Below are 23,980 nucleotides of genomic sequence, written 5' to 3'. Positions count from 1 at the left end.
ATAAGTCAAGATCAAAGACTGATTAAGGTCTGAGTCTGTTCAGCTGGGCAAAAAACAGGCAGACTAGAAAGGTTCTTATCTGCCGGCAAATTGTATGTTTCTGCGTTTATTCTTGCTATTGATTATTATAAGTACAATACAAAGCAATCTCTCGGACGACTGAATTGAGTACAGGCACATACCCATTTATCTACGTAAACCAGCTAGATCTGTAGAACTCTGGGTCTCATTTCTTCCGTGTAACTTAGGTATGAAATGCACTTTTGGAGTACTTAAAAAAAGATTAAACACTAAAGAAATCAATTAATTTTTAAAACCAGGTATGACTTTTCATTTCTTCTACAAACACTGGCCCAACAGAAACCGCACAAATTTCCAAGACATCTCAAAGTTACCTAATTGCACATCATCCCCGTACTTTCAGGTTCCAGATCGGTGGTTAACGAGACCTTATCTAGAGACACATAATGTGAAACATACCACTGGGGCATTCTATAGAAATGTAACCCCTATTTTTCTTGCAATCTTTGATATATGCATTGTAAATCCAAAACTAATATACTGGAAAGTTGTGTTTTTTATATAATTGCTTTTAGAAATGAGTGGAATTTGAAAAAAATGCATTTGCAGGAGATTGTGCTAAAAGCAGGCCTTCTCCTCTGCTTCTGTCTTAATGTTAATGAGCACACAGACATCACAAAGTAGTCACATTTTTCCAAAACGTTACTAACGCCAGCAATGTATACATTTGCAGAAACTCATGGTTTCCCCCATAGGTGTTTCTCCAGAGCAGAAAGTGGATTTTTACTTACATCGTGGGAAACCCCCCCATTTAAAGGGGAAATGGGTGGGGAGTGGGTCGTGTCAGGACCCCGCTTCTGCAACCCGGAGGATTCGAGTGTTGACCCTGAGAAGTGGCACTTCTACTGGAGCTCTCCGGGCAAATCACGGAGAGTTCCCGGGTATGATTACAACAATTTATTCCCCCATGTTACAACGTGTCTCTAGGAGCTGTACTGTGTTTATCCACCTAATAAGGATTTCTAATTTTAAACTCATTTTGGGTTTGTGGCTGGAGCCCCCTAGTGACACAATGAAGAAGATAATGTAACTATGGTTCTAGAGAGTAATAAACATGCCTTACTAATTTGGCCTTCAACACTATATATCGTTTGTTCTAGTATTCATTGATGCAACAGATGAATGTAATGATCATATTAATAATACCCCATAAAGCCCTACCAATGAACAATGCAAATTATAGTACTGTACATGCATTCTGATCTGTAAGAATAATACAATAAAAAAAACTAATATTTGTCACTGGTTTTGACTGCTTGAAGCAGCCACTGACTGGCGGGAAAGTGTTACCCTTGAGATCAATGAGAGCAGTTTCTGTGCAAGCAGGCAGGTCTTGTTAGATATAAATTATTATTACTTAGAAATAAGCCTGTTATTCTTTTTAGTATTAGACAGCAAGTAAAGAGCTTGTTTTCCAGCTGGCATATTTTGGTTTTATGCACTGTGTTAATGCATAGTAATAGACCACAACTATATTACTGCTGGGTGCTACAGGTCAAAATTTAACAACTTTTGAAGAGAATGGCTTTTTTCAAATTTATCATGTTTTGGTTACAACCGGAAAGGTGAACAGACTGAAAGGGGTACTGTTCAGCCCCACAAATTCAACAATGCATATTAAAATACTTTGTAGCTGATAGAATAGGATAAGGGCCTCCAATAACTGGTTTTCTCACCAGTTTTGGATGCTCGAAGCAGCTCATCACGAGCAGCAAACCTCTCCATTCAAAATCAATAGGAATGTTTTCTGCGCATGTGCACTAGTGGTGCCCCTGGTGCTTACTGGTGGTGACCAGTAAGTATACTGCATGTGGGCATTAGTGATTAAGAGAGGAGATTAGGTGAAGACATCTCTTGTATGCCAAGGACCTGGGCAAATGCATGAATGTTAATTCATAGGTGACACTTATATGATAATGTGATCATGTGATAATCATAAGAATTAAAGAGAAAATAGTGGCTAAAATGTCTATCCTGGTAAAACCTCCCCGTAGAGCATATTGTATAACATCTCGTTAGTTGGCTGTCAGTGTTTGTTCAGTTCACCCGTGTTGCTCTTTTAAAGTTGAAAGTCCTGCTGAGCAGAAGTATCTGATCTTCTCTGAATATAACTGCTGACCTTTGCTAGCACTGGCTTGATAATGATTTCAGTAACATGAGAAACATTACAATAAGAGCTTTTACTGTTACTAGAAATTATCTTTTTTCCCATCTGGCATTGAATGCATTATGTGATTAAAGGTACAAACATGTGATGTGTTTATACAAAATATGTTTTCCGTAATTATGCCTAGATATAAGTATTTTTGGCTTCCTTCACCCAAATATTCCGAGAGAAGAGCTCTATGCCAACTACAGTTAAGCAAAACAGAGCCGAAATAAAACGTTATCCCACGGGGATGGGAGTAGGTCAATGTGCTATGAGACTTGGATAGCAAGTGCAGAGTTTCTTTATATAGTCATTACACGCTCACACACTGTTACATATAAAAACAACACACATGTCCTTGGACTTAGCCCTAAGATTATCACTTGCATTAGCCCCACCGATTACACAATGAACATGTCATTAGCTAAATAAATACCTACTTTTATCTCACATTGAAGCCCTTTGATCAAAAAAGTACTAGCCTGCTTAAAGTGGTGGTTGGCTATGTACGAGAGGCAAGTTCCATGAAATTAAGGCCTAAGATTCACACGGTGTACGTTTAGCTTCTTTTTCTGAAAATCCCTTTGATGAAAAAGGGAAATTATTTGTACAGTGACTTTCATTTTGGCCGGCGAGACAGATCATTAACAGTCTGCAGCCAACCAGTTTTTGCAGACGGTTCTGTTGGCCTCCAACCTGGGACATGAAAATCATTTGTGAGTCATGACACATGGCTTTAGAAAATAAATGTTAGTATCTCTCCCTATATTAAACTGCTTCCTATGAAAAGTAGATATTGGCTGAAATCAAAAGGCTTACATATAGAATAGATTTTTTTTCATTGTCATATATTTCACTCTTCCTTGGCCTTCAAGGGGTTTGCTTTGGCCAAACTAAAGTAAAAAAAGCCTTTTTATGGCCAGACTAAGTCAGAAGAAAAGTATGTTGCTGTTGAATGGTCAGTAGAAGACTTGGAAATGGTTTGGGTAGAAAAGATGAAAGCTCATGACTTTGATTGAACTGAAATACCAATAAAAGGAGCAACAATGTATGCAATAAAGCGGTCTTAAGTTTTCTTACTCTTGTGACTATATGCATATACAGTATATGTATTGTGAATATATGGTGTATTTATCTTTAAATATAACAAAATCAAATAATTAACAATAAGTGTAAAATAAAGTGCAACTTATAACAAACCTCGTGAAAAAAACACTTTAAATTTCCACTAAAATAATACAAATAACAATAAACATAGAGGTGTAAGCGCACATGCCCCAATACACAACCTTAGAGTAAATCTGTATATATATACTTGCATAAAATGTGGTATAGGCCTCTCTTTTAGCCCTGTAACTAGAGACACAGAGAGATCATAGTGTAACCCATAAATGCAATAATGATTGTAATGGGGTATAGAATAGACTCACATGGGATAGAGCCGTGAACAGGCTCTATATAAACAGCTCCAGGTGCCCACTTGGGGTGTAAGCGAAAGGATGCCTTCCTTCTGAACCCACTCCAGGTAGTAAAAGGATCCACACAGTTCTTTTCCTTCTGGATTCTTTTATTATTAAAATAAGGAAAACTAGGCATAAAAACCTCTATTTCCCCAAATATAGTTTTCCTTATTTTAATAATAAAAGAATCCAGAAGGAAAAGAACTGTGTGGATCCTTTTACTACCTGGAGTGGGTTCAGAAGGAAGGCATCCTTTCGTTTACACCCCAAGTGGGCACCTGGAGCTGTTTATATAGAGCCTGTTACAGGGTTAAAAGAGAGGCCTATACCACATTTTATGCAAGTATATATATACAGATTTACTCTAAGGTTGTGTATTGGGGCATGTGCGCTTACACCTTTATGTTTATTGTTATTTATCTTTAAAGCCTAGCCCATGTCAGCTCTCCCTTGGTGCAGTTGTCTTTATAGCTGGACGTTGGGATATGATGTCATGTTCTGGTGTTCCACCTTTTAAGCATGTGCAGTGCCTGGCAAAAGTAACTCTGAGAGGCTTCACCAGAAGTCTCTGGGCAAAACCCGAAGAGTTCTCAGGTATGCCCCTGGGTCTAGGATGTCAAGGGCAGAATATGCCACTGACTATATGTGTGATGCAAATAAGCATACAAAATAACTAGTGGCCCAAGGTATCTTTAAGTGAGAGCAAGCAGGCCAGCTCTGCAAATCTGCTTGCCACCCACCCCTAGATTCTATTACCTGATAATGTAATACCAGGTATCCTCCTGCCACAGATCTGTTTCTCCCAAGAAGAATAAAACTAAAATGAAATGACAATTGGACACACAGGTGACCCTATGGATGTGGTCTCCTGATCATAACACTTCCTTGGAACTTCCATGAAAATCATGCCTTATAAAACTTAGATGTTTTGATTTTTCACCAACATTAACCCTCTGGTGGCCTTTTAATTTTGCAGAGTCCTTGTATGTATAGTTATTCTGCTTTTGCAAACAGACTCACCCTGGGTCAGGATTCTATTGCATGTGATAAACTTAGATAAAACACAGAGATACATTTTATCTCAAGTGCTAGAATCCAGGTATTGGAGTTTTATCTTCTAAAGGAATTTTGTAGTCCACCCCAGCACCCTCTGTAACATAATAAAGTAATTACTATAGCGGAACCTAAGGACTTATTTTCAGGATTACCCTTTGCATGACATTATGCCCCCACCGAAACTACACCCCTATCCCTTTATCACAATTAGAAAAAGAGGTCACTGTATCTTTGCTATTGGAAAAGAAGAGGAAACATGGTCATTGGACACCCCTCAGATATGTACAGGAGGGCGATATATATCATATCACTGGGTATTGCTTTTCATCCTTCATCCATGGACTGCTTTCATATGCGAGGTTTCTCCATGCGCCATAACCATTTCTTCTATGCACGGCTGTCTTTCATTCTCTTCTCCAAATATGACGTCCTCCAGATCCCTCTTCTTTTTGGATGTGATGTCATATTCCAGCCCTTGGTAACATCAAGTGGTGAATAGGCAGCAAAGACGAAATCACTAGCGGGGAGGTCTGTGCCACCTGGTAATGATCCAATACAATTTTAATAAAACTTTTTAATTGCATTTTCAAAGATAAATCTGTGAACATTCTAAGCATTTTGCTGCCGTCTACTGACCACAGGTGGTAAAGCTTACCGATTGGGATCAGGGAGTGGAATTTGCTGTTTAATGCTGCAAACGTCTGTTTCCTTGCTTCCTTTAAATCAACTTAATCGAGGAGAAGAAGTCTGTGAACCAGATTGCCTTAAAAAACTATATAGAACTAAAAAATATCCAGAACGTAAGGTTGTTCGATGCTTTGATCAAGAAAGATTATACATTCCTGTCAATCTAAAGTGGTACAATGTTATATGTTAAATGAATGAAATTAAAATTACACAGTGCATATTGGTAAACTCAACAACTTTACACAAGACGCAAATGTGTCCAATTTGTCCAAGATGTTTTAATTTTTAACTTACTCAAAAGTGAACTGTCTAGGCGTACCTGATGTATCTTACAAACATCAAATCGTAACTAATGGCCATTACAAAAATAATAATAATGCAACTTGGAAATGTATGCATTATGGATTAATATATATATATATTTCCACTTTGCACCAAAAAGCTCTTTCTATATAACCCCATTATGTAGATTTGTTAATCTTGTTTTTTTGGCAATGTAGCTTTATTCTTTTGGTTCTTTTGTCAGTTATACTGTGAAAATATCTTGCAGATACTGATACAGAGATATCACAAGGTCAGCTGAAGATGTGCAGAAAATACTTCTGCACTGTGCTATTTTTTGCCAAGTGTTACATTTGTAAGGAAAACCTGTTTCACAGATACTTGCCAAATTATAATGTAGACTTTTTGAATTTCAAAGATGCATAAAAGCATATCCAGGTATGGTTCAAGAGCAAGTGCAGTCAGGTAAAGTGTTAATATGTTTGAATACAATTTTGCTAACATTGTGACGCAAAACAATGATTTTTCTGGAAAGCAGAAACTGGATGCCGGAGGAAGTGATCAACATCTCGCCTCAAAGGAATGCAATAAATTCTTAACCTAAGAGAAAATATTAGAAGAATAGAAACAATGGAGGGTTAGGAAAATCATTCAATAAGAAATGAAAAGATGCAATTGAGCAGGCTGGCAGGCACTACTGTCCTGTTTAAATAATGTTGCAAACATTTATCAACGCGCAAGTTAAGATAGTCGGGGAAACCATGATAAAAGATTGACTCTTTCGTCTACAAATAAAAATGATTACACCGGTAGAATCAAAAGATTTATGATGAAAACCAAACGCATGGACATCTGAAACGCATTTATATGAAATAAAAGCATAGTAAGCTTTGAAGGCATTTGCTTTAGATATTCATTATTTAGCCATGATGGACAAAAACAAACAACTTTATCCATATACCATGTTCATAAATATTTAGGCATCGGACCATGAATCATGGAAAATAGTGGGAGGACGTAGTTTATTCCTTGAGACCAATCTTGGAGAAAAACATCCACTGCTAGAGCTTCTGTAGCAAAGAGGTTCCACGTGGAACGTTCCCTCAATTGAAGATACTTGATTGTGGCGTTTTCAATTACTGAACTCCAATACGCGCTTGCGTTTGAGAGGCTAGGCTTTAAAGAGGGAGGATCACCCTTTGTCCACTAAATCTCATATCTCTGCAGTAATTTTTAACCATTGATGGAAAAAATGTTTGAGTCTGCCACCCACTTTTTCAGAAGAAAACAAAATGGCTTTTAATCTTACCTGAAGAAGACTTGAATCTCGGATATCCTCTGCCTTATCTGTTCCTCCTCAAATTTCCTCTTGATGGGAAGAAGGTGGGTCTTTTTTATGGATTAAATTGTTGTGAATAGTTCCTGGAGCCTCTTCCCAAAGATGGGGTGTGTGACAAGAAAATGTCTGGAAAATCATCTCTATCCATTTCTTAAGTCTTTTGAAAACCTTATGAAAAGAAAACTTTCCTCATGGAAGTTTTAGCCTTATCAAACAAAGTGAATTTATTTCACAAACACTTCCCCAACACTTTTATAAAGAATTTCCAAAGCGATCACCCTGAGCAGATGGACCAGGCACTTTATTTATAACTCTGCCAATTGGGGGTCAATAGAAAGAAGGAGAGAGAGTTTCCTTTCCATGGTTAATGATGAGTTAGGATTTCCCAGCAGCCAAATGGTCCTTTGTATAGAAGCTCTCAATATACCCACATCAAGGGAATATCCTGACAGATATTGAACAACCAACTGGGATGGCCATGGTAAGACCTTGATTTAGTGGTCAGTAAACCATTTTTGTGTTGATTTTGATGAATGTTTTGGATCATTGTCCTACTGGAAGATCCAACCATGACCTATTTTAAACTTTCTGGCAGAGGTAGCCCTAACAAAATGTCCAGGTCTTCTGGCAGAAAAACAGCCTCAAGACATTAAAGAGCCAGCACCATATTTAACTGTGGGTGTGAGGTACTTTTCCATATGGCCATATCTCTTTGTGCCCCGAACCCACCTCTGGTGTTTATTGCCAAAAACCTATTTTTTGTTTTCATCTGACCATCTGACATTTTTGTGTATTTTTTGAAGATAAGGTCAACGGGTTAAACAGTAAAGATAATTTTAACTGTAACTACAGAGTGCATTCAAAAGGATGGCATGCAGGAACAGTGGTGGATTTAATATATGTATATATATATATATATAGCTACACACATACACACAGTGAAGCATAGGATGTGACACACACCTTTGTATATGCGAAGGATTGCCATGACAATTCATTCCATTAAATAAAGTTAATGATGGAAGGAAAAACATTGCATGCTTTTTTAAGCGCCTACTAAATTCAGCAGATGGGCGATCTCAAACCGTTTTGGTATTTTCCTGGTTTATGTGGGGAAAGTTCAAGAGTTACTCTAAAAGAATGCTGTGCTTTTTTTTCAACCGTTCTTTTCCACCACAATGTCCTGAGGAGGAAATAGCCCCACATTGATTTTATTAATAGATTGTATCACGCAATTATTTTTTCAGCGGTTTAACAAGTAAATGAATTTATATCTGGAAATGGAATGATTAACATGAATATAGAAGTATGTGAACATGAACAGACCATGAGTTAAACCGATGCCTTCACCAAAGCTGTATTCGGAACAAGCATGTAACGCCTGGAATTTTTTATTCAAATAGTCATATATTACTGACACAGCCTCATTTGCAAAAAAAATGTTCACTATACGTTTGCTAACGGGGCAGGTTGATAATATCACATAATAAACATGGTATAAATATGTAAAACCAAATGTTTTATCTTTATTCGATAATTACGCCTTTCAGTTATAATATTTATGTTTCGACAACAGTTTGAACACATGTAACACCTCGGTGTGATAATGGATACTGTAACCTGAAGTTATCTAGTGAACTGAACGCTATTTCAGCTAGAGCTTCTAAAACCCAATTTTGTGGTTTTTATGGCACCAGCAGGTATAATTAAGGAGTCTCAAGGTTAATAGGCATGAAACAAGATTTGTGCAAGTGGAAACACATATTCCATTATCTGTTTCATCCTAAACCCAAGGCATTTTGTTGAAGGTCCGTTCAGATCCTTGTCCAGTGGCATTACAGAAATAGGAGCAGCGACTATGCAGAGCAATTCAAGCAAGCAAGCTTCCACTACTTGGTCTGCACTCACCCTCACAGACATCACATACACTTAAAGAAGCGAAAGAAAACACAAAGAGGAGCAAGTCCATCATCATCAGACAACCTCTCACCTTGCAGCACCATACGGATCTGTCTTCACTACTGTACAGTCAGGGGAAGGCTGATCCAGAGATCAAGGGGCACAAGTGGACCACCCCACTTATGAGAATGTGGCAGGGTCACATAATGCAATGCTACAGGCTTTTACGGTGTAAAAGTGTGGTTACAAAAAAGGTTTTCAGATAGTGGTTTTGGAGCCTTTCTGACCCTAAGACGCAACTAACGTATACAATTCTCCAGCTGTGATCCGTGGAAAGTAAGGGAGTGAGTATGTATGTAAGTATGCATGTATTGGCATGAGTGTCTTTAAGGGTTGTTAGAGGGAATATGTGTTAGCATATTTCCCAAATTTCCCAAATAATACTGACTGCAGCCTCAAGTGTGACCATATTAAACCCAAATAAAGTTAAAAATAGTTGCAGCATGAATCCTTTTGATAGCAGTCATTTTGCTTACAAGGACAGTCTTGTAAAGATATTTCTTTCAGTCGCGCGTGTGTTTCAGGGCCTGGTTTATTTTCGCTTAAGACGACCCTTTGAATTTGTTTTACAGATGATTATATTTCTCAAGTGAAAACACACACTAAAATAAACAATTAGACTTGAGCACGGCAAGAAAAATCTATTCCGACAACATTTTCAGCTTGTTTTTGTCATGTACGCTTTTGGAAACAAATATAATAATATTAATAATTCGATTTGGATAAAAGTCAGAGCTTTTTTTATTCGGAGATGAAATTCGGAGAAGTATTTTCAAAGTATTTTCAAAGGCAGAGAGGTCTCTGCCACCTTCTGGACTCTACAGCAGCAGCATCTCCAGGTTTATAAAGAAATCCAAACTCAATTTTACATTGCAGGATCGCGACTACCAGCAACAGCAAGACTACACCAATAGATACAAACACACGGCATGGCGTAAACACAGGGGTTGCAGTGGTCACAACTTTGATGGGGCCTGTCTCTCTAGGGGATCCTGGGTGACTTCTATGACTCCTTGTTGCCGTCTCCTTGTACCGGTTCAAATTTGTTTAGAAAAGGCCCTTTCAACCTGGACTAATCCAGACTATTTTGAACCAGTACAAGGAGATCGGGGTCACGTTGGTCTCCACTTTGCAGCTATAACAGCTTCCACTCTTCTAGTTAGGCTTTCCACATTATTTTGGAGTGTATCTGTGAGGCATTTTGGAGAAACTTTGTGAGAGCAATTTGGGAAGACGCTTATCTATTCCAGCATGGCTGCCCCCCCCATTGCATAATGCAAGATCCGTAAAGAAATGGCTGGATGGGTTTGGTGTGGAAGAACTTGACTAGCCTGTACAGAGCCTGGACCAGTGTATTTTGCTTCTCTCAAAGCTTATTTCATTAAATATATATATGTTGGCTTTCTCTTTAAATATTTATTTCACCCATTCCCCACAAATGACCAAATTTAATTATTATTAACTAGCCATTATTTTTACATTGGTGATTGCTGTATTTTAAAGCTAATTGCATTTAAAGGCAAACTACCCAATTTGTTCTAATAATGCATTAATGATGCAATAAATACATAGATAATACTTAATAATTTGTCTTAAACTCCCATAGTTTTTTATTTTGTCTTAATTAATTCTACCCATGATCCTGCGGTGCTGTCCGGCTCCAACCACAACTCTTGGGACTTGGAAGCCTCCAAGAGCTTGGAACACCTCAGCGGTTTTGTTGGTGGGAGTTGTGCTTTGAAGCATGGGAAGTTTTGTTTGTTTGTTCTTTTTGAAACACATGCTGCAATATGAAAAAAACAACACATTACATAATCATCTAAAAACCAAATAGAAAAAATCCAATCAAACTGAACCAGCCTCACTCGCCGGGTTTCATATACCTGCCCTGACAATAACAATCTGAAATGAGGCCAAAGATTTAAAGCATCTCTCAAACTCTGAGTCTCAGTTCGCAAGTAAAATATGAGCAAAACAACAGTGTCAGGATCAGTGAATGTCTAATAAATGATTGGACTGCAGAGCTGCAGCAGAAACTTGATAACATGTAATGAAGTTCTGGTTTTGGATACAGTCTTTATTTCTGGATCCAGAGAGAGTTAGCTTGGTCCAAGAACTGGGCAAATCTTGAGGTCTACTAGCATCAAACATGTCCACTTGTGATGGTCTCTTAAACATCTCAAAGGTTTCTCACTGCAGCTTGACCTTGTGGTCTTCATGGGTAGGTTGACCAGTCATTTTTCAAGGACACACATGATTTCACATCTTGCTGATGTAAAGTTCTACTGTGTAGTGTGGTGGAATAGGGCTAATAACCCCAGAATTAAAAAAAAGGGAGAGAGAAATGTTGGTGTGAAGATCTGTGCTGTTACTGACCTCATTGCATTTATTTCTCTTCAAAAGGTTCCAGCTGGGAAGCGATTGTCTTCTGAACTTGTTTTATGAATGCCAAAGCTAACGCAAGTAGGACTTAGATACCCACCTAAAGTGTCCAAAATGTCTCAACAGGTCAAAAGATATAAACTCACATAGGATACGATGTTGTTAAAGTTTAGGCATCCTGGCTGCTTTTTATGACGCAGCTATAGCTGTTGTTGATATAGAATCCGCATGATTTTCATGAAATGGTAATCTGAGAGGTCATGGGAAATGCAGTTCCACAACAAATTAAGAGCTGCCTTTTGGCTAGACTCCAAATGCATGACTATTGTTTTCTCTCAAATGTATATAATGGTCAAATATCTGATGTATGTTTCTGGTGCTTATTCATATGTTGGTCACTGTTTGAATACCGGTCTCACCAAGGAACCTACCTGCTGGTAAATCATTGAGTGGGCATCCATACACACTGTTATTCCACTGCCATTGGCGCAAAAATATCCAAATCCTTGAATTCAAAGTAGCACACGTGGCAGTGTTACTACCCCAAGCCTGAACCTCACAAAAACATAGAATTTGTAAGTTAATATTTGTAAAAAAAAAAGCTATTACAGTGCATACAACTTTCGATTCAGTTAAGTCTTTGTTGTCTTTTAATGTAACAACCTTTACATATCTTGTTAATGAGGATTTCTGAAATATGTTTCAGGTTACAATGAAAGTAAGATTAAAGGATTGATTGGATAAAATGCTTTATTGATTTCATATTCTGTGACTCCAAAGAATTACCGGCAGGGGCCTGCCTTGTCAATAAAACTGTGAATTATGTCTGGTGTCTTTTCTTTACAAAATCATCTTTGGTTCATAGGAAGAACGGACACCAGTGATAAACAAATATATTCATTTGACTTCCCAGTATATATATATTTTTTTTTATAGTGTGCCATAGGTGTTAGTTTATATGTGCTATTATTATTTATAAAATCCAACCAAAAGGTAAATCACACTAATTAGGAAGAAGAAAGAAACAGCTGCATTTATCAAATTCAATCTAAAAATGCCAGGCCTAAGATGTAAAAATCACATTCAGCACCAGAGGTCACAATTTAACCGGAAGAGATATTGAACAGAATCCGATGCTGCACCACTAACGTAATGTCTTAAAAAGTAGGTTTATTCTGTCGGTAGTCAATATTTGTAAGTGTTCTATTTACTATGGGCAGAGTTAGCTGGAGAATAGTCTAGAGATGAAATGTGTGAAAATTTTAATTTAAGAGTATTCCCAACTGCATTTATTTTTCCTTTCATGCAACATATCGAAGCTACACTGTGGTCTGAAAGAATAATAATATCATATATATTAATAAATATGCATCCTTCTTATTTATTTGAGTTTGATTTTACGAAAAGAAGTCCCTTTTGTTATTATCCCCAGAGGTACTTTTATCATGGTTGTGAGATGGGCAGCTGTCCCAGCCACCAAGCGCAAATGCTTTACCAAACTGGAAAAACCATAGACAGCTATGTCCTGCACATGCCCAGTAATATTCTTATTGAAGTTAATAGGAGTGGCAGCAGCCAATCACGTGCATACTAAAAAAAAGCACTAGTATTAAGATAGCATACATGAGATTGGCAGCTGTTACATTTATCTCAGCTGAAAAACGAAAAACTAAAAACACCCAAAAAACACGTGTAAGGTGATGGTAAAAGAATAGGAACCAAAAAATACTTCTCTAATGTATCACTGCCGCAGCCCAACCAAAACGCTCCTCTCGGCGTTCAAACACGTAACCAGCAAAATTCGGGGCGCATGTGTACATAGAAAAAAGAAATAATCTGATAGTGTAATATTGTCAAAAACAATAAGATATGTAGAAGGTGTAAAATGCACTCATTTGTGAGTGCATTTTACACCTTCTACATATCTTATTGTTTTTGACAATATTACACTATCAGATTATTTCTTTTTTCTATGTACACATGCGCCCCGAATTTTGCTGGTTACATTTATCTCAGCTACTGAGCATGTGCAAGGAGTGTACACCAGAATGCTCCCCACTTTCAGTAGGAACTGCTGGGGGAGGGGTTAATGAGACAGGAGTGCATTCAATCCTCGCTATTTGCAGGGATTATGTTGCCTTAAAACCCTGTTAATATGAAACCATTCATCCTGTGGGAGAAAGGGGGTTAAATTCCTTCACCAAACACGTTTGATGACGATAAACTCATGATTTCATGTACCCTTCTTGTAAAAAACGCTTATTTATTATACTATGCCTTGTATACATTTTTTTTGTAATAGTATAGTATGTACAATCTTTTAGTTTACCAATACTCTATCACTCACTCATTTACTCATTTATTGCACCTGTATAAATACTGTTTGTATATGAAATATATATATGTAAAAATACACAGAGAAGGAGGCTATTGTAATGGAACAAAAGTGATTTAAAACACTGTTAAGTATAAAAAAAAGATGCTACTGAATAATAATAAAAAAGATTAGAGATGGCATGTTACATGTGTTCCCTGGCCCGGCGCACAGGGAATAACCATTCGTTCCTCACTGAAGTCTTGTGCTGGATTGTAAACTGGGATGGGTGATTTACACGCTTAAACATGCCTTCGAATCTATCCTCTATGAAAACATCAAACCCATTCACTTTTAGATGACCTAACCTGATTTAAACAGCAGTGGCTAAAACCGGCCTTTTAATGTCAGCCAGAAGGCAACTGAACTCTTACATATGTGCAGAACTCATAACTCTCTGAAGCCACGAGGGAACCAAATGGTTTGCAATTTCCTTCAAAGGCTGCAAGTTAGACTGAGATGATATCTTAATACCTAAGCACTAGTTAACAATAACACGCACATCGAAAGGTGCTGTTCCAATATCTAATATGTTATTCAAACAAGCCTCTGAAGATCTGTAAATGTATTTATTCTCATAAGGTTTCCTCACATAAAACAAGAAAAAAGTTTTATCAGATATTCATGGCAACACCAATCAGCTGTTCCTTTTGAGTCACATGACATTTAAGTGTTCCCGGAAAGAATGATGAACGTGGCAAGAATGATGTTTCTAAGGCTGCATTTGTTTAATTTAGCAGAGTAGGTGGGACGGCACCTTCAATGCCGAGCTGATTGTTTCCATTTTCTTTTCATTATTATTATTTTTTTTAAACCCAAACAAAATATTTGTTATATTGTTGAATAATTACTTCTCAGGACAAACTAATCAAATGAATGTGTCGGTGACAAGGGAGCACAAGTCCCCAAGTGCAAGTTCTTAAATGGGAATGTTGTGTCAGTTATGCAAAGCAGAGTCTGTAAATGATTATGTCTTAAATTAGCACAACACTGTGAAAGAAGTCACTGAGTAACCTTCATTTTCTAATCCACAATCCCAGAAATGGGTCACAAATGATTCACTGCCAACCCAGCCACCCATGTTATTTCAGGTTTAATATTTACTCGAGTCTAGATATAGACATGCGGTCCAGCATGTAATGTGCGGATGACTTGCTTCATGTATAGCCTGCTTGTTGCAGACCTATGACTGAAGAACGCAGAGTTATGCCGGGTACTCGGTACATGAAAACATTGCACTCTACACAAATAACTATTTCATGTACCCAAGACCAGAGCTAAATATATCACATGCTTACCGCTGCAATAAATTCAGTGCTATGTATAAAGAGTTATTAGGGAAATGCGGTCTGGAATTTTGATGCTGTTCCTTTAAAGGTGCTGTTCCACTTAACATTATCGTAACTAAATGCACAATTAGAAACACCATTAAATCCCCTAATCAACCCCCCCAAAATCCTTTTATACATTTTAAAAAAGCCTTTATTTATATGTTTTTTTTTCTGCCGGGAACATTTAATTAGGTAATAGTCATGTGTTAGTATGATGTCACAGAAACTTCTTTGAAAATCATGTTAAATATTAATTGGAAAGTATAAACCGGCAGAACTGCTAAAATCTTTTGTCTAAGTGGAACAGCTCCTTTAACCCATGGAGAGTAACAGGGCATTTAGCCAAAATAGGAGATTTTACATCATCCTGAAAGTGACTGTAAAATCTCACATATAAAGCTCATATATTCCTCCTTCTTTAAGAGCTGGAATGGCAGGAATGGGTTTCAATTAAATGTACAAATACAAAATAATAATAATAATAATAATAATAATAATATAATAATAATATTATGTAAAGTGTTCCTGAGAAAACATCAAATGAGATGTTATTATACACAAGTGCATATGATATAAGAGATTTTATGGTAATCCGTGTACTAATACTTCATCAATACAAATGGAGAAGAAACAAAAACGGTTTGCTTTGCTAGTACTATGATAGCTGGTGTGGAGATAAAAAAGGAGTGTGATGTGATATATATCAGTACACACATATTTACTTCACTGGTAATAATAGCTTTTCCGCTTGGAAGCTAAATAGATACCATTTCCCGAGAGTGCCATAAAAGGAGGAGATTGCATATGTTCTGCATTGCAAGCAATGCTATAAACCCCAATGTATGATGTATTCTTTATAAGCACACATTGATTCTCCGTGGTTCGTATCAAAACTTTGTGAAAGTTAGGGATTTGTATTTGTTGCAACGACAAACCCTGTCTAACTTTAGCTCCTGCTTCTCGGATACTAAGATATATGAACGGGATGACCACCTTTGGAATAAGGTTTTCTTTATGTAAATGCGTTTTATAGCTAATAAGTTTGAAAATAAGAATTGAGCAGATTTACTGAAATATTAAATTCTATTTTAAAGGTTTGGTAATGTTATAGTTGGGATTAGCGATGTATGGGCAAAACGTTGCCAATCCCACCAGTACGAGTAGTGCCATTCAAGAGGGACAAAGCTCTGTTTGTGAAAACTGTGTCAACTTCTCCATCGTCCATATCCTCATCAGGGGAAACTTGAGCAGGTTTAGTGATATCATATGTGTTTAACCCTTGAGATTGAGAAGACAGTAAAGTTTGGGGTATTTTGTGGCAAACTTGCCGGTGTTGATGGATGGAGCGTGTCACACTTTCACCATTGATCAAACATCCATTGATGTCTGTACGTTGAGTCCATTTCAGTGGACTGATCATAAGACTGATCTCAGGAGTGAACTCTGCAGAAGCCAATGTGCTTTTCCAAGGGGTGTAGCAGGGTCTGTAGCAATGGACTGTGGGATGCTTCTCCTATTATAAGAGCCCAGGTTCTTCAAACACCTTAGTATGTAGCTTGAGGTAAAACTCAGAGCTATAGTTGAGCTATTTTGGCTGGTATTGAAGAAACCCCACTTGTCACCATGCCACCAGTTGTTTGTTAACCTCAGGGCTGATACATTTAGGAATCAGGACCACAGAGAAATGAGAAGCCTTTCTTTCCCTGATATTGCATATTCCAGTGCAAGTCCCCATGAATGGAAGATTTCAGGAAGTTGACAGTGCTGTTGCATGTGTCTCGAGGTCAGGGAGTGTATATTTAAAGCTTCTGCATTACGTCTATAGTTGTGTCGTGTCTCATACAAGTAGATTTTGACAATTGCCAGAAAAGTAGTGTCTAAATTACTGAAAAGCACTCACTGAATCACTGTTTCTGGAAGCTACAGGCTTATCACTAAAACCCTAGATAAAGAGCCGCAGACATGAGTTTGCTTTATGCATACCTTCCCACATTTTTAATGGTGGAGGGGAGGCAATTTTGTTTTAGGTGGTGGGTTAAAGGTGTGAGTAGGGGTGGTAGCAGACTAGGGATGATTGGGCAGCCCTGGTACTTTAAGGCCAGAGGCCACCAAATGACGTTCATGCACAATACAATGTTACACCCTTGCAGGGTGCAGCTGCACATATCCAGCTGATGGCCACATACTGCAGGACCTGGCAGTATTGGTAAATATGCGGCCCTGATGGCCACTGGCCCACCTTGGTAGTTTTCATATTACTAACCTTGCATTTGCCTTTATATTACAACCATTATGTGCTCTTCCTAATTATCACATTATTATAAGCAGAGCACTTATAGCCACCAAACCTTTTGACCTCCAAATCAGGGACATTAGTGAAGGTGAAAATGACAGGGGACAAATTAGGGACTGTACCACCTACAGACACTTGGGAAGTATGTTAAGGCAAAAGCTGACCAGACTCTTAAAATTCATATTTTTTTTTAATACTTTATTTATATTATTTCACTAAGTTGTAGACAAAGGAACAGGAAGGGTAAATTGAGCTTGGTAGAAAAGAACAAACAAAGTGTAATGAGAAATGTTTTACCTGTGATGTAAACATAATATCTTTAAATTAAAAGAAAAGGAATTAGTGGATGTGGCTTTTCACAATCCTATTGACCATAGCTTAAACAATATTTAAAGTTGCTTTTAAAATGTTAACATTTAGAAAGGAACCTTGAAGGAAGGACACTCCTGTTTACTACAAGACAGTTTGAACACTAGGTGTCGCTCTTTGCATTGAAACTAATTACTCTGTTGTCACATGCAAGGTATATATAACTTGAATTTTCGAAGAAAAGTATAAATAGGAACTTTTAGGAGCCGTCTATTGACAAATAATAGGTTCATTTTTTTATGTTATTTTGAACAAAAGTGAACTTTTATTAGTACCATACACCGGTAATATTGTTGAAATTAACATAAAGAATAATGAAATAGTGATTGTATTAGGTGTATTTTATTAATACAATGAACACAGTATAAGACGTATTTAATACTTAACCAGGCAAAAGAAAAAAAACAAGGGGAGCTCTACCCTTTATTAGTTTTAGGTTTTTAGGTAGAAAAGAAATGGCATTTAAATACATACATCCATTAACCCCTTGAGAACTAAAATCCTGAACATCACTTAGAAAATGCAGGCATATACTGAAATTATACAAAGGCTGTGTGTATTGTATTTTATATACACACACATGTAGTAAAGCAATCTATTCCTGCGGATGCTCTGGTTACTTACCTCCATGTAATCACACATTTACAAACTGCATCCTGAAACATTGTATCATTGCATTCTCATACTAACAATGTGACAGAGATCTGCGGAGACCCACAATAAAACACACAAGGGCGTCTTGCGGCTTTGGAGCGCCTTCCCAACTCAGAAAGAGGTCACTGAAATGCAGTTGCTCTGCAGAATTCCCAGGCACTCTGTCCCCTACTAACACACAGTTTTCCACGTCCGTCAACTTGGGTTTCGTATCCATATCTGAATATATCCAAGTTGAGTGGCTTGGCAGTTTTATGATGAGATGTGCTCTGCATCTACAGGATGGGAATCTGGGGATGAGAAGACTTCCCTGCAGGGCTATCAGCAGATGGAAAGCAGATCACACTAGGTGACCATCAGAAAGTCCCAGCGTTCTATCTGTGGAAGCTTTCACGCGGATGGAGTGTTTTCTTGTGATTTTCAGTGTCCCAGGATCCAGTTACAGGGAGCTGCGTCACCCTGATGATCACATGATAATTGTTTCTATTTCAAGGATCAAGACTTGAGTGCCACAAAGCTTTTTTTTTTTAAACATTCTCTTCCTCTCCCGGCCACTTAGTGGTGGAGTGTGATTGTGGTGGGATGAAGATAGAGCTGTCTTGTGATCACACATGCAGGAGAGGCTGACTCTTCCTTTTCATGGATTGATCCTGGAGAGGTCTCACCAGGGAGGAAAGGCAGCTCTAATTGGTTTCTCAATGAAAGATAATAACCAATTCCCAGAAGGGACTCTGGAATAGCTCTCCTTACCCAGCTCTAGTGCTCAATCTCCTCCCGACTCCTAGTACATTCAGCGATCAGTGGGCAACGAGAAACTTTCTCAGCAGCCGGAGATCTGGTTCTTGATCCTAGGAAGAAGACTTCATTCATCTGAAGCGCTGGTGGAGTGTGTGTGACTTCTGCAGGACCTCCAAGTTTAACACAGGGGGAGAGGATGAGCGAGCTGGAGGAGGACTTTGCCAAGATCCTGATGCTGAAGGAAGAAAGGATCAGGGATCTAGAAAATCGCTTACATGAGAAAGAAGAGGAAATTCAGGAACTTAAAAGAAAACTCCATAAGTACCAGTCTGTCCTGGCAGTGCCCATCAGCTCCCACATTGGACCAAGGACTACCAGGGCTCAGGGCATCTCAGCTGAACCTCAAAGCTATAGATCTTACCATGACCTCACCAGGCAGACGTTTAAAAAATTCACCAAATCCGAAAGGTAGGAAAAAGAAAACAAACACACACTCACATAGCTGAGAACATGTAGACCACTCTGCTGTCATTTTAACTGTCTCTTTCCCTTGAGCCTGGTTTAGTAGATGTTTTAAAAAAAAATCAAAGTCATCTATGGGTTAAATTGGAATTACAGGATGTACATAATCATCTCCCTCTCTTTAAGGATAGTGTTTCCCAGGACAAACTAGGCAGATCCAAGGTTTAAACAGCATTTTTGTTAAATAGTGGCTGATGTCCAAATCCAAACAGATAAATCTATGTGTGCCAAAATCCTTCATAGAGGTTAAACACCCCAGTACAATATAACATCCAATGAAAGGGGGAGAGGAAAACAGAACAAAACACAGAAAAAAAATAAATCCAAAAAACTATCAGTTTCTAAGAGTTTCCTGTTATTAAAAAGTTCAACCAACTCTCCAGTATCTGGCCCTGGAGAGAAGACAATAAAATGTATTATCTCTTCTCTATTCACTTCTGTTAGTAAGCTTGTATCTTTAAGAAGATAAAACACAGCCATAGACAATGCAATAGTAGCATCGATCTGATCTGTCATTAAAGCCCCCTTTGGAAATTAAATAGAGGAAGTCCAGAGCATTATTGGCTTTTAGAAGCTGCAAGAACATGACTGAAAATGCATGTTTGAGGATATTTAATATCCCATTAGTCAGTTCTCCCCCTCCCATCTTTTCTGCTCATCAGATCCCATTTCTGAGCCTGCTACACACTTAAAACACTTTAAAAGAGCAAAAATAAAAGAAAAGCTAGCATTCAGCAACAGTGACAAAATAAATTCAATTTTTTAATTGTGTCTGTCACAGTTGCCATGGTGATGGGTCTTTATAACAAACTGAAAGATGGGTTGAATGAGCATGTGTGAGCTTCACTGTGGGGCGAGATGGATCAAGTGCATCTCAGGATGCTCAGTGATCAGCATATGTTAACCCTCAAATGACCATGAGGGTTCCTTTAGTGTTGTATATGCAGAGTGGTCTCTGTAAGGTTGCCATCTGAGGGCTTGCAATACCGTTAACCCTTTCCTCATTCCTAGATTTTCAAGATTAAGCAGCTTGTTACAGTTGACTTCCAAAAAGTGGTGGTTTTTATACAGCATAGAACTAAATATATACATTTGGTTACCTGCATTACTTCTGAAACATAGCATCGTATTCATACACTTATTAAGGACCTCTTGGATAGAAGTTCAGAAGGGTTTGGAGCAGTGGTTCAAATAGTTTAACCCCTGAGTGCTGGAAGTGAGCAATGGATTGCTGGCACACGAAGGGCTAATATATCACAGCACATCCAATTGCACATTGCTTCTGATGTATGACATACATCTTGGTTTCATTGCCAAAGCCCTTCACATGATGAAACCTCTGTTCATTCCCATGCTGATAGTCATCACTGTGTACTTTTTTTTTAAGCTTGCTTGTGGTAAAAAAACATATCTTAAAATACAGCTTGACCCGCTGATCACATTTCCATAAGGAGAAAGCTCTGTATTCAAACAGACGTTCAAAATATAGCCGGAATGCGGACATGTATTAAAATAGTGAACAGTTGTTGGTTTTTAAGTAGACAACAAAGGCCAATCATTGGGATTGGAGTAAGATTTCTAATATAGACACATCCTGTCTTAAATAGTAAGAATGTAGTCACGAAAAGGTCATGGAAGGAGTTATATTGAGGCCAATGTGCCCTTGAGTCAATTATGACTGTATTCATTTTTTGTAATAATAATAACTGAGGATACTGGGATTGAAATTTCCGCCAGCAGTTATTTTTTCTTGAATGAAATTCATCTATTTATTCATCGTGATGTCATATTGCAATGCGAAGTATATCATTGATGCTGCCTAATGTTTGCTTCTTGTCTGGTTCTTTGTTGGTACAAGGGGGTTCATCGTTCTAAAGAAGCTACAAAAACTCAATGAAAATCTTGCCTAATAAGTCTTTTGGCACATCACTAGGGCCAATTTTGATAATACTTAGGGATAGTTATAGAACATGTTAAGGGAAACCAACGGTGGATTTTATTTCCCATAAATTTATATGTTTTATGGGGGGAGTTCTGCCAACTTCTGGATCCTTTTTGTTATCCCTTTTGGATAGGACTGGATAGTGAACATTCCACGTTGTCTGCTCAAGGTGTATTGGGCCTCTTTATTACCTGGCCATTAGGCGTAGAACTGCCCATGGGCTGAATGTTGTCCTGGTTTTATGTCTACGAACCACCGTAGAAAGGTGTTTTAACCTGTAAGCACTTACTTACTGTTTGGCTGAACTTACTTATCATAAAAATTATTTTGCTGAAAGACACAAATGCTGTTAATTACGTGTTGGAAATGTTATTATTGCAGTAGCAAAGGTTTTCTAATTCTCCTGTATAATGTGCAGAATCTTTATGAATCATCTCTTGATCTATACATTTGTTTCTCAAGTGTGGTTTTATCCCCATAGCAACCAAAGCATATTCCAATCAGCATGAATAATCAACAGGTACCACTTTTCAGACTTCTGTACCACAGTATTGTATATACAGAACCCACAAAGTGTTGTATGCTATAGGCTCACACTATGGCCACTGCTGTATTTCTTGTTTTATTTGTGCAAAAGATGCGTATAAGCATATTCATAACCTCCTCTTTCTGTTTGACAGCTTATTTGGTACCATATTTAATATCCTTAAAACATTTTTTTAACGTTATTAACTGCATTATTTTTCAACTTAGCCACCTGGCGCCCAGAGTTGGGATGATTTCGTGGGTACTTTGACACGGGGCACAAGGATGGACTCGGGACTAAAAATTGGTCATGGCACTTTAAGGCCAATGGCCGATAACTGACATACAAGCGTCAGCCTTCTGGACATATATGGCTGCATTGACCAATGGAAGCACACTAAAGTACAGGATTGGACACACAAATAGCAATAATGGTACATTGGAGATGCTGTCAAGCTTCAGTCTCCTGGGCATTTGCCCAGTGTGCCCAAAAGCCAGTCTTGGCCTGGTAATGCAAACATAATTAGTGAGATTAATACTTTAGAGACATGACTACAGTGATTGTAGATTGTGATGGGAGTCAGTGCCCAGTTACCGCTTTATCTATCAAAATATACTATCACGTAATGCATGGTTTAGTCCTTTTTCCATTGCAAGATTTGAAATATTTTTTATAGCCTCCCCATCCCAACATTTCCTTGCACATGTAATATTTTCTGCTACTCACGTGCTACAGCTCTACATTGTAAATCATATACAAGTTTGTTATGTAATCCCGGATCTGTTACATATTCAATGTAAACTTCACATACTTGGTCTTATGATGCATTCTAGCTTCGTTGCAATGCATGGCATCCGCGCTCGTCTCACCTACGGCATTTGGTTTTGGCACTCGGCACCGTTTCCAACGAAATTAAAACTCATCGGGTAGCGGACGTTAAGTGCATCTCTGAAGTTGTAAATAGCGGATATTATCTAATGGCTGAGTTTGGCGAGGTCATTGAATCTGTCAGATGAAGTCCCTGCAATGTGTCTTTCTAACACATCCCCGATATTCTCTCCCATCTTCTCTCTCACAGTAGGAGATGGAGTAAACCCTTTTTTTTCCACTCAGTGTTTGGACTTGTTCTTTACAATGGATGCCATAAAATTTATTTTTGGCAGGCTGACTCATTACAGTTTTAAACAATTTTGACAGGTTGAATATATGGATATAGTGATTGTTTCTGGGGGGGGGGGGTAGTGGAAGATGCAAAGAAAATAACCACTTAATTGCCAAAAAGAAAATTAAAAATATATATTCTAAAGATCCTGTAGTAGGATACTTTTATAACATATGTGGCTGCTTAATCTAATTACTCTACTTACTCTAAGTTAAAAAAATATATAATTTTACAGAAATAGAAGGCAATTTTCGGGGAAATATCATGATTTGAATGCTAATGAAGTGTGGGAATTGTAGCAAACCAACAGCCTTTAAATTGGAACTGTGTCCCAGTTGTGGCACTCTTGCCGTTGCCGGCCAACAATTCCCATCATCCTTATTTTGTCAGCTGGATAGGGATGTTAATCTAACAATAAGCGGCAGAACTTAATATATGAGAGAACAGCACCTAGCAAGCTACTTTTATAATGCAAACCGAATAATAATATTGCTTCGTTATTGTTAGTAACCGACTAGTAGAGTGGAAAGGGCTCATTGATCATTTTTATTTTTATTTCGGGTATCAATGCTGCATCCCTTGGCTTTAGGCCTCTGTTTATAAGCCACTAACACTATTAACGTTTAATAAGAGATCGGCTATTTCTAAATGAAAGCTCCTGAGTTCCACAGACT

The 23,980-nt window shown here is 37.9% G+C and overlaps 1 protein-coding gene across 1 annotated transcript in view; it reads left to right on the top strand.

Annotated features, from left to right (window-relative positions):
• Positions 1-19,013: 19,013 nt before the first annotated feature.
• PRKG1 (protein kinase cGMP-dependent 1) overlaps positions 19,014-23,980 on the top strand; it is a 374,618-nt gene continuing 369,651 nt past the window's right edge. Inside the window, exon 1 of the mRNA XM_053451150.1 lies at positions 19,014-19,622. Within this exon, the coding sequence (XP_053307125.1) occupies positions 19,351-19,622 (272 nt within the window). The 5' untranslated portion in view covers positions 19,014-19,350. The remainder of the gene's footprint in view (positions 19,623-23,980) is intronic.

The sequence above is a fragment of the Spea bombifrons genome, chromosome 11 (assembly GCF_027358695.1).
Source record: "Spea bombifrons isolate aSpeBom1 chromosome 11, aSpeBom1.2.pri, whole genome shotgun sequence".
NCBI lineage: Eukaryota > Metazoa > Chordata > Amphibia > Anura > Pelobatidae > Spea > Spea bombifrons.
Note: the sequence above shows the minus strand (reverse complement) of the source record. Positions and strands in the feature narration are given on the sequence as shown.